General features: G+C 41.6%; 1 protein-coding gene across 1 annotated transcript in view; it reads left to right on the top strand.

Annotated features, from left to right (window-relative positions):
• The window catches only part of UPK1A (uroplakin 1A), a 199,850-nt gene that overhangs the window by 31,541 nt on the left and 155,967 nt on the right, over positions 1-12,342 (top strand). Inside the window, exon 3 of the mRNA XM_044080443.1 lies at positions 6,912-7,112. Coding sequence (XP_043936378.1) covers positions 6,912-7,112 — 201 coding nt within the window. The remainder of the gene's footprint in view (positions 1-6,911; positions 7,113-12,342) is intronic.

Genomic DNA, 12,342 nt, shown 5'->3' with positions numbered 1-12,342 from the left:
CCCTATGTCACAAGATGGGTTGCAAACTGGCTCGGGGATAGAACCCACATGGTCAGAATTGCAGGTGCCATGTCAGACTCTAAACCAGTTACAAGTGGCATCCCACAAGGCTCAGTCCTGAGACCTCTCTTGTTTGGTATATATTTCTCTGAGGTACAGACTTAACATGGGAGGACTATGGCTGACCAAGTTCGCAGATGACTGCAAACTGGGTGCCATAATCGACTCACCGACTGACACAAGCATCCTCCGAAAGGGTCTCTCAGACTGATAACTAGTGCCAGAGCCATGGCCTAAAGCTAAATGCCAAAAAGTGCATAGTCATCACATAGGTGGTAATCCCATTAAGTATCTGTAATTGGGGGGATTGGGGGACCAAGTAGAGCAATCTCTACTTGAATCATCAATTGCTGCCCAATCCTCCTTTGATTGCCAAACGTTGCCAAAGTGGTTAAATAGCCTCTACATAATACCCTTTAGGGTTCACATCTAGATCAAGAGGTCATTGTGCCCCTCTACTCATCGGGTCCATAATTGAATACAATGCCCCATTTGGGATGTACCTTACCCAACACCTGCAGCAACTGGAAAGACCCCAAAAGTACCTCACCAAGAGGATCAAGGGACTCGAACAGATGCCCTACGCAGTTAGGCTAAAAACTCCAGCTCTACTCCATTGCTTACCGCCTACTCAGAGGCAATCTGTGCCTGACTTATAAAGCCATGTCCAACCCAGAATTGATGAACATGCTCCACCTCAGGAAATCAAAATCCCTTAGAGCTACATGCTCCAGAGACTTAAACCTTGGCACAGAAATTAAATAGGACTTGTTGGAGGGACAGATTCATATCCCAGAGGCTCCCCTCACTCTGGAACAAAATCCCAATCCATGTTAGGCAGAGCCCCTCAATGACCCTCTTCCAGATGAGTGGATGGGAGATTGTAGGTTTACCCCTGGGACCTCTTCTGTGTCCCTGCTAGACAGAGGCACTGTAAACTAACCTTAAAAGGGCTATCTTCTGTGACCTACTATACAGAGGCACAGTCAACTAATCTAAAAGGGTGGCGAAAGCCAAACACACAATGGCTAGGCTTATAAATGCCCTAGGGCAGAGCCTAGTATCAACCTATGATGTATTGGAAAATATTGGGGTTCAACCAAACACCCTAATATGGGCGACTTCAACTACCCCACCATTAACTGGGAAAACTACTCGTGTACCAACTCCTTAGCTCAACGCTTTCTGGAATTCATAAACTCCAATGCCCTGGAACAACTTATCCACACCCCCACCAGGGGAAACTGTAATCCTAGACATACTCATTGCCAACATGAGTGACAGGTGTTCCACACCTGAAGTCAACTTCTCGTTGGTCTGATCTGACCATAAGCTAATTCACCCTTGATATCCATATCTCGCCCCCATTAAGGAAACCACAAGAAAAAATTTCTCCGAAGTCAACTTCATGCTTCTTAAGGTAGAAGTGGTGAACTTCATGACACCTATGCAGATGGACAATACAGTTACAGCTGCTGAATCCTACACAAATGCACTCTATAAGCACTTCCTTGAGTGCATGGATCGTATTATCCCAAACGGAACCAAGACTCTCCTCAAAAGGAAGCCAATTTGGTGGTCCCCTGCCATAAACTGTACAACAGAAGGAAGAAACTGTTGCAAAAGAGAATAAAAGCCTATGAGTGGAGAAGCTCCCTGGTCAGCCTCAGTAAGAAGCTGAGATCCCTTACAAGATCCTCCAAAGTTAGCTACGAAAACAAAATTGCCACTAATTCTAAGGACAACCACAAAGCATTCTTTAGCTATGTCAAGAATCTCAATGGCAACACCCAGATCTGCTCTGAGTTACAGCACAAAGGCATGAAAATTACAGAACCAGCTGATATTATCAACATCCTGGCAGATAGGTTCAGTGCTAACTTTACCCCCCTCACCCCCTAAAGGGGCCATATCTATACAGGAAGAATGCAGAGTCCCTGTAATCACAACTACACAGGTAAAAGCTGCACTCTCTAAAGCCAAAAACACAACATCCATGGGACTCTCTAAAGCCAAAAACACAACATCCATGGGACCAGACAACATCCCAGGGTGTGTTTTACACTAACTTCAGAACAAACTGGCTCCCCACTTAAGCACCATGTTCAATAATAGCCTAGCATCAGGCTTTGTGCCCACTGAATGGCACTCAGTAACAATTATCCCACTCCTCGGTATCAGTGGTGGCTCCTCCTTTGTGAACTATCGACCTATTAGCCTGACTAGTCTGGTCTGCAAGGCCATGGAACGTATCATCATGGAACTCTTAAACAAAGACATTGGTAACCTCCAAACTCTCGATCCCACCCAGTTCGGGTTTGTGAAAGGCAGATCATGCCTCCTGAACCTGATCGACTACTTTGAGGCAGTCACCAAAGCCGTAGATGAGGGTAAGGTGGTTCACACAGCCTATCTTGACCTCGCCAAGGCATTCGCCACCATCCCTCATTCTGGAATTATAGCTAAACTCACTAAACTAGGCATAAATCCCTATGTCACAAGATGGGTTGCCAACTGGCTCACTGACGGAACTTGCACTGTAAAATTTGCAGACTCCAAATCTGACCTCAAAGCAGTGACAAGTGAAGTAACACAGGGTTCTGTCCTGGGAAGCCTGTACTTCAGAGAAGATGCCAAACACAGAAGGCCTCTAACAAAGTTCTCAGATGACTGTAAACTAGGAGCTGTAGTAAAGTCTCCAAATGATCTGGACATCTACAGAAGGGCCTCGCTGAGACAGATGCCTGGTGTCAGAGCCATGGCCTCAAGCTCAATGCCAAAAAGTGCAGTGTCCTCCCCTTTGGTAAAAACTCTGTACCCATGAACTACCACATAGGCAGCAATCTACTTAACATGAATGTGTGAGACATTGGGACCCAGGTGGACAGTAGTCTCTCCTTTGATAGTCACCGCCACAGTAGTTAGGAAGTCCTACATGGCACACCTCATCATAAAAGGCTTTTCATCCAGGAAAAGATGTCATTGTTCCCCTCTACTCGACACTCATTGTACCCATTATAGAGTACAACACCCCTTTTGAATGTACCTCACAAGACATCTGCAGCAGCTGGAAAGGCCACAAAGTACCTCGCAGAGGATTACTGGTCTTAAATGCCCTACACTGACAGCCTCAAAAAAACTCTAGCTTTACTCCGTAGCATATGACCTACTCTGAGGTGATCTCTGCCTAGCATATCGTCTACTCTGAGGTGTTCTCTGCCTAACATATAAAGCTGTCAAACCCAGAGCTGCTGGACATGCTACACCTAAAGAAATCCCAATCCCTCTGAGCTACATGCTCTAGGGACCTAAACCCTGTCACCACAATAAACAGGACATACTGGAGGGATAGATTCCTGTCCCAGAGACTTCCCATACTCTGGAACAGGCTTACCCATCTGTGTCAAGTAAAGTTCTTCATTAGCACTCAAAGAAAAATCTTGAGTGGATGGGAAATGGGGAAATGCACCCTGGGGATCACTTCTGTGTGTCTGCTCGACAGTGGCACAGGAAAATAACTTTCTTGGGTAGCATAAGCCAGGAAACCTTGTTGGCTAGGCTTATGTAGGCCCTTGGGCCATTAGCCTAGTACCTACCTATGAAACAAAATTCACAAGTAAGGCATGAAATTCGGTCCTGCTTTTCCCTTCAGGAGAAAATAAATTGCATTTAAATCTTATTGTTAAAAGCTAACAAAATAGTAGTTCCAATAAACCTCCGATGACACACCTGCTTGCAAGGATATATAAATACTCTCTACTGCCTTCCTCTGTTTCCATCCTGCTATGTGGCCCCTGGCATTTCATCAGGATGAAGTTAAAAGCACAACACATCCAGGTGCTTTAGTTTCCTCCCGACCATAGGATAACTTTCACACACAGAGGGAATACATGCAGACTCGACACAGAAGGAATTGCAGCCAATCACTGAGATGGCACCTGTACTCACTGCACTACTGTTCCAATAATTAGTTGCTATGCAGCGTGTCCTGATCAGCACACCACAGACAGTGTTACTGTGTACCCTGCTACACAGTAAGTTTGAGTGGGGGGTAGATTTGGACTAACCTGCTATTTCTTGGATAGACTGCAATCCCTTCCCCACACAGTCACTGCAGATAGCCCCATATTCAACATCCACTTGTGCACACTGCAGATGCTTGTTTTGAAAAGTAGCCCAAGTAAATTATTTCAGCTGTTTTCATACACATTCCCCTAGTTCTGCAAATCCAGAATGACTGTTTTAACTTGAGCAAATGACAGCAGTGTCAGTATGTTGTATTCACCCAACAACTGCAGTGCACACATGCTCTCAGACTTAAAAAAAAAATCTTCCTACACACTAGATAAATGGCTTGCATAGCTCTAAAAATTTGCATCCATTCTTTTCTGTGAAGTCCATTACTTCAGTGTGTTTTGTTTTTGTTTTTTTTTTTTTTTTTTTTGTCAGGTTGCCTCTGGTGACTGAAGCAGCCTGAGCCAATAGAAATGGCTGATTTGTTTTGAGTGTGACACTTCTGTTGCCTGCATAAGGCAGAAAGACGCTGTACTAAAGCAATTTCACCTTTTCTCCAGTCGAAGCAGACATAATGCCAGATTGATGTATTTTGCTCTAGACCAGAGCAGTGCTTGGAAACTGGAGAAGTAATCTATCCTTAAATGTAACAAAATGTCCCCCATTGGGGTGCTGCAGCCAGACTGTAACAACCAAATGAAGTGAAATAACTGACTTAAAATTGGATGAAAGCACTAAATTTTATTAGTTACGGAACAACTTCAGAAAATGATTCAAATTCAGACTCAACTTTTAAAACAAAATTTGGCACACACACCTGAATTAAACTAGCCAGTTCTTCAAAGTAATCCACGTGTCTTACCCTGGTTTCCCTTTTAAATGTCTGAATAGGGAAGTGATGCAGTCATGTGGTTCACTTTGAAGAGGGAAGTGATGTAATTAGGAAGTATTAGAAGCGTGATCCAATTTAAGCATTCTCATTGGTTAGTTTAATTCATGTTTGTGCACCAAATTTTGTTCAGAAGTTTTTGGGTCTGAATTTGAATCCTTTTTCTGAAGTTCTATAAGTAACAAAACTGGGACGAAGGTGGTAAGTCCATTATTTCACTTTATTTGGTTGTTAAACCTGTGGCAAAGCAACAAGAGTGTGTGTCTGTGTATGTATTTATTTTTATTTTTCTATATATGTGTGTAAGTTTTTTTTTTTTTTTTTTTTTTTTTTTTAAATATTTATATGTATGTATATACACACTTTGTGTGTAAGGTTTTGCATTAAAAAGTGTAAATGTGTGGAAGCACTTAGATGTGGATATTTAAAGAACGTCCCTTAAAAATGTAGGATATTCTCGTCCTATGTGCCCCTGACCCTTCTTTCTCACACTTTGCTCTCTCTATAATTTGTTTTAAGCTGTCTTATGAGTCCTCTAAAGACTCTTGTCAGGGAAACCTCAAAGGCACACTGTTATTTTTCAGAATGGAATATTTGCACCATTCTTGGTTTCTTTTCTGCCTTTGAATTTTGTCCACTGGATATTACACTCTAAAGTTGAGACTGACAATCAGCTTTGGTCAGGATCTATACTGTTCAAACCCAAATGGAATATACTTTTCTAGATCTATGGGTGCATCCTTCCCTGTATCAGTGCACCTCTGTCCCACACTTGGCCGTATGTTAAGAGACATGAGAATGTTGGTTGCCATAAGGCAAAGTAGTTTAAAAACATGTAGACCATCCAATTCCCTTGACTGGGAATGTGATGGAGTCCTTCTCGCACTTTTTTTAGCCATTCAGGAGTTGCTAATGGTTTGGAGATGATGAGACTTCTGCAAAGTCGTCACAATCGTGCTTGATTTTAAGCTTTTTATAGCGCCACTAAACTGCTCAAGTTTTGAATCCTTCCTGTACCCCTTCAATTTCCAGATGAGCTTTCAGTGTGTTACTTGTTTCTCCACTGTCATTTGAAGACCTTTTCTTTGCTCGGGGGTTTGCATCATGGTTACTTCCGGAGTGTGACTTTTTTTGTAGACCGTAGCTGTCCATTGTATCCTGTAAGATTTGTATTGCTTGTAGATATTATCTAAAGCAATTTTTTCTCCCAGAAATTTTGTAGTAAATTATTTGTAGGCAGAAAGCACTCCACAGATGGTCTTGTGTAATTAAAAAAAAAAAAAAACTTTATTTAGGGCACAGAATTGATTAAACCTCAGGTTTTTATTCCAAGTACTCTTGGATGTTTTGTCCCTTGTTACACCAAAGTATTCCTTTAATGCCTTTTAATTCCAGAATTCAAACAGTATTGTCATTTATCTTCCATGTTTGTATTTACACTTGGTCGTCCTCTTTTTTTTTTTTTCATATCAAATGTTTAACATTTGCTATAGTTGCAGGCTAGCATTGCTACCATGTATTGTTTGTCTTCAGTATAATAGTTCACAATCGTAAAGCAATACAATTTAGCCAGGAGAGAGAGAACCTCACAAAATTTCTAAAAATTACAGAACAAGTATACCCTTTGCAATGTATTCTTGCACATAAACATACTCTGTACCATGTAGATATGCTGGAATTCGATTTGTAGCTGAATGAACTTTGGGGAATTTACTGCTGTAATCCAATTGATTGCTATTCACTTTCTCAAAACTCGTCACTTGCTTAGCAGCCTGCTATGGAAATTGGCAGGTTGTAAAGAATATTAATGAATGCTTTAGACTGGATTTGCAAAGTCCTATTCTGTTGAGCATTTAAAAGGTGGAATTATCAGTTGGCAAGTTAGTAGCATGATTTTATCTCTTTGCAGTAGATTGCTCTGATTCTAACTTATGTTGTCAATCCATAGCTTTCAGGCCTGGCACTCTTCTCAGAGACCATCTGGGTGAACACAGATGAAAGATATGTCTATCCAATCTTGGGAGTTTCTGGAAAGGACGATGTTTTTGCTGGTGCCTGGATTGCCATATTCACTGGATTCTTCTTCTTTCTGCTTGGAATCTTTGGTATTTTTGCTTTAATAAAAGGAAGCAAGACCATGCTGGCGACTGTAAGTGTACCTTATTCATTATTTATTTATTTTTATTTATATATATATATATATATATATATATATATATATATATATATATATATATATATATATATAGTTAATTAACTTTCTGCTGACAGTCTACTCTTTTTCAGACTAAAGCCTGAACAATAACTTGGTAAGAGCACCCTAGTTGTAACCTTATGTACTCTTGCCCTACTGCCTAACTTAGGCTTCTCGCATAACACAGTAAAATGATTTCAGAGCTACGTCCAGGATGGTAAATAAGCAGTGAAATGGCCTGGAGTCCCTCACGTCTACTCTTCAATATTTTCACAAACAACCTTCACACTGTCTCTCACCCTGGAACCCTCATTCAGTATGCTGATAATTCCACCATAATCTGCACTGCTCAGTTACTACCAGAACTACTTTCAAAACCTCAACAGTCCTTTACTGCAGTTGAATACTGGCTAAGAAATGCCCAACTCTCTTAATCCAGAGAAGACTAGACTAGTACTTTCACCCCCCAAAACACCTTCCTGTCACTGATCATTTTAACATCCTTGCATCTGACATCACTGTCATAGAAATAGTGCAGGAAACTAAACTTCTAGGAATTATCATTGACAAACTTTCATTCGACCCCTATATACAGCAAAATATAAAGAACATTCATTAAAAAAAAATTGGAACACTTTATTTATATATATATATATATATATATATATATATATATATATATATATATATATATATATATATATATATATATATATCCTTCTTTACGGTGCCCCTATCCTGACTAACTTCCAAACTTCTACCCCAAGTTAGATGAAACCGTGCAACAATGAAGTTGAAAACCAAGTCACACTTTTTATTCTTACTCTGTCTCTATACCATGGAATTCACTACCTCCTTGCTATCCGATCTATGCCTATTCACTACCTCCTAGCTATCAGATCTATGCCTGTTCTAACCCATTTCAAAGCCTCTTTTAAAAACTCATCTCAAAAATACATGGCTGTGCTCCTGCATAAAGCCTATCTAATGCTCAGTTCTTCCTATTCTTCCACACTAGCCTCATCCTCCTCCTCTGTTACATTTCACTCCATTGCAGTCTGCAAGAGCCTAAAGCTCTCCTAACTCCATCTCTGTTTCTATACCATATCCTTAAAGGACCACTATGGGCAAATGATTAAATCTTTTTTTAACTTGCCATGATTTACTCCACCTCCTAAAGTTGCCTGCAGCAAAGTAAGTACTCATTCCTAATTTTGTTTTCACTCTCTTGTCTGCTCTCATGGGGGCAGACATCATGATTTCTTTGGAAAGCTAAATCTGTCCCATAATGCATAGATTGTGAGAATAATCACAATCCTAAACTAGGCTTCCATTCACTTAGAATGGAACACCTGAAAAAAACTGCCAAGTCTGAGTGTGCAGCTCATGTCATTGACTGGTATGCGCTGATTTTTACAAATGTTGTTCCTACTGATGTTCTACACATTCTCTGAAAGAAACTTGCAAAAAGTGTCATCAAATTACTGAGATAAAAAGACTTTTTTCACAAGGAGCAGTTTTGCAAGTTTAAATTCCTGGCCAGGTTACTCCTCCCATCTCCCCTCCTTCGGTGGGCTACAGTCTCACATTTCCAGCTTGGCTAGATTCCACTGTTTAGTCGGCTTTGCATGATAAGACATCAAAAAAAAAAATCACAGCCTGGTGTGCCACTAAATCTGTTCCCTTGTATGTCTCCATTTCTGAATAGCATTTCCCATGAATAAAAAAAGCACACACATCTGTCCAAAGTTTAGGCTAATCTATCCATTTTTTTAAAATGTGAGCCATAAATATTCAACTTGTAATGCATTTTGGCTGCTGACATGGTTATCTTTACATACTTATTCTATTATAGCATAACCTGAACTTATTGTATTTAAACAGTTCTCAGTTTCTTAACAATGATCTCCCAAGCCTCTGATGTGACCTAGTACTTTTTCTTACTATTGCTTTATGTAGTTTGTCTTGGATGTATACTTGTAGCATGTTTCTCATCCTCTCAGCAACTGACTCCTGGAGAAACCTTCCAAAGCAGATACTTTTTACTGAAGGAGTACCAGCAGCTGTAGTAGTGATACCATACTACAAACAGGGCAGTACTGACAAACATGGGGGAATGTATGTCTGAATCGAGCAGTGATGGAATTACTAGGGACTTCAGAGTACAATTTTACTCTTAATCTCTCCATTTCATAATGCATAACATTTGCACCACACATACAAAGGCACACCACACATACACATACAAAGGCACACCTCCACCTTCCACAAATACAGCTACCCACACAACATACCAGTCAAATTTAAGGCTTTTCCCACCTCTCTGCAAAACACTGCTGTAATGGCTTTGACAAACAAATGAAAATGATTGATGGGTCAAAGTTGGTTCAGGACTCCCATTCGTATCTCTCAACAGTACAGATTTTTGCAGAAAGTCCAGCTTTTTTGTCTGTTCATAAAATTGTAGTTTTCTGCCAAATCACTGGCAAATCATTGAACACGCAAGTAGAAATTGACAGGCATTTGATTTTCAGACTTCATATCCTTAAAATTCACTGTAATGTAAAACCTGTTGATCAACTTTGTAAGTTTGAGACAGACTGAGACCAAGCCACTTGTCAGTCTGCAGCTGCAAATCTTGTCCATGTTTCTTCTTTTCCTTGGTTGGTTTCTCTTGCTTATAATAGGTTCATAGGTAGGTACTAGGCTGTCTGCCCACATTTGTAAGCCTAGCCAGAATGTGTTTGGATTTCGCCACCCCCTTAGATTAGTCCCCTGTGCCTCTGTCCAGCAGAGCCACTGAAGTGATCCCCGGGGTAAACTTACTGTTTCCCATCCACTCGTCAAGGTTTCTGTTGGAGTGTTGGAGAGGAGTTCTGCCTAGTGTAGATTAGAATCTGGTTCCAAAGCGTGGGAAGACTCTGGGACAGTAATCTATCCCTCCAGGACATCGTATTTATTGTGGTGGTTTAGATCCCTAAAGATGTGGCTCGAGGGGATAGGGTTTTTTTTAAATGGAGCATGTCCATCAATTCTGGGTTGGACATGGCCTTGCATGTCAGACAGAGATCACCTCCGAGTAGGCAGTATGCAACAGAGTACAGCTGGAGTTTCTTCAGTAAAGCTGCATAGGGCATCTGTTTGTTTGAGACCGGTGATCCTCTTGGTGAGGTATTTCTATGGTCTTTCCAGTTGTTGCAGGTGTCTTGTAAGGTACATCCCAAATGGGGTGTGGGTACTCTGATTGGGGACTGATTGAGTAGAGGGGCACAATGACCTCTCTTTTTTTGATCCGGATGCGAACCTCTTTATGATTAGGTGGGCATATAATACCAGAATGGGGAATGGTGTCGAAGGCCTTTGCGAGGTCTAGGTAGGCTGTGTGTACCACCTTTCCCTCGTCTATAGCCTTGGTAACCATCTCGAAGTCCACCAGGTTTAGGAGGCATGATCTGCCCTTAAAGCCGAACTGGGTAGGGTCCAGTGTTTGGAGGTTCCCAATGTCTCTGTTAATGAGTTCCAAGATGATGATGATGCACTCCATAGCCTTGCAAACCAAGCTAGTCAAGCTTATAGGATGATAGTTTCCAGGGTCTGTTGTGGTGCCACCTTTGTGGAGTGAAATAACTGTTGCTGTGTGCCGCTCTGAGTATGTAGCCTGTAGAGAGGCAGGGTTTGAACAGTGTGTTTAGATGAGGTGTTGGTTCATCTTTGAGCTCATGTAGGATGCAGCCTGGGACTCCATCTGGTCCCGTAGATGCTGTGTTTTTGGCTTTGGAGAGGGCTGTTTTAACATGAGTGTCTGATTTCAGGAGCTCTACATTCTTCTGGTATGGTTATGGGCCCTTTTGGGGATGAAGTTTGCACTGAACCTGTCTGCCAGGATGTTGGCTATCGGTCCGTTCAGTGTATTTTGTGCCATTCTGCACTAACTCTGAGCAGATCTCAACATTGCCACTTAGATTCTTGACATAGCTAAAGAATGCCTTGTGGTTATCTTTGGAGTCCTTGGCAATTTTTCTTTCAAAACTCGCATTGGATGATTTTGAGGGATCGTAGTTTCTTGCTAGTACTGATCAGGTATGTCTTCCCTTCTTGGGATTTTACTCTCTTCTGTACTAGTTTCCTCCTCCTGCTGTAAAGCTGTACAATAGGAGTCCACCAGACTTTTCTTGGAGGAGTGAGTCTTGGTTTTGCTTGGGATAGCATGATCCATGCATTGTTGTTGGTGCCTGTAGAATGCATTGGTAAAGGATTTTGCAGCTTGGACAATGTTCTCCTTTAGCATGGGGGCTTTGAAACTTTCCACCTTGGTCTTAAGTAACGTGAAGTTTGCTTTTGAAAAGTTTTTCACTGTTTCCTTGTCCGGGGGTTGGGGGTGGAATGTGGATATCCAAAGTGATTTGTTTATGGCCAGGTCTAACCAGTGAGAGGTTGACCTCTGGTGTGGAGCACCGGTCTCCCATGTTGGTGATGACAAGGTCCAATATGTTGTCACCTCTGGTAGAAGTGTCAACTGATCCAGGGCGTTTGGGTTTATAAATTCTAGGAAGTGTTGGGCAAGGGAGTTAGTACTTGAGTAGTTCTCCCAATTTAATGTTTGGGTAATTGAAATCCCCCAATATTAGGGTGTTTGATAGGACCTTTATATTTCCCAGTGTTTCCAGAAATGTGGAATGGGGGTCCTGGGACATGGTGGGTGATCTGTAGCAAGCTACAATTTGAATTGCAGTTTTGCCCATTGTTAGTTGCATGTGGATGATCTCTGAAGCATCATGCTGTGCCACTAACCTGGATGTGTGGGTATCCTTGAATATGGATACGCCCCCGCCTTTTGTATTTCGGTCCAGGTTCTGTGACTGAAATGTATGGTATGAGTTGTAGCCTGGTAGTGCTGGGGTGCTCTCTGGGGCCTTAAGCCAGGTTTCTGTTACTGCACATTTATCTATTTCCTCCTTACTGAGGAGTGCTTAGAGTGCGTGCATTTTGAGGTTTAGATTTCTGGCATACTGAGTAGCATCACCTTCAGTTTTTACTTGTGCTATTTATGGTGGTGGGTTTGTCTTTTGAGCCTCGCCTAAAAAAGGTACTATGGGGGTGGCAAGAGCCTTGGCCAGTATTCGAAAGCCCAAGGGTGACAGGTGCAAGCTGTCTCTAGTGAAGCAGCATGGCTTGTCGAGCATGT

The sequence above is a fragment of the Protopterus annectens genome, chromosome 8.part0 (genome assembly GCF_019279795.1).
Source record: "Protopterus annectens isolate FY-2018-M chromosome 8.part0, PAN1.0, whole genome shotgun sequence".
Lineage (NCBI taxonomy): Eukaryota > Metazoa > Chordata > Ceratodontiformes > Protopteridae > Protopterus > Protopterus annectens.
This window is presented reverse-complemented; position numbering and strand designations above follow the sequence as displayed.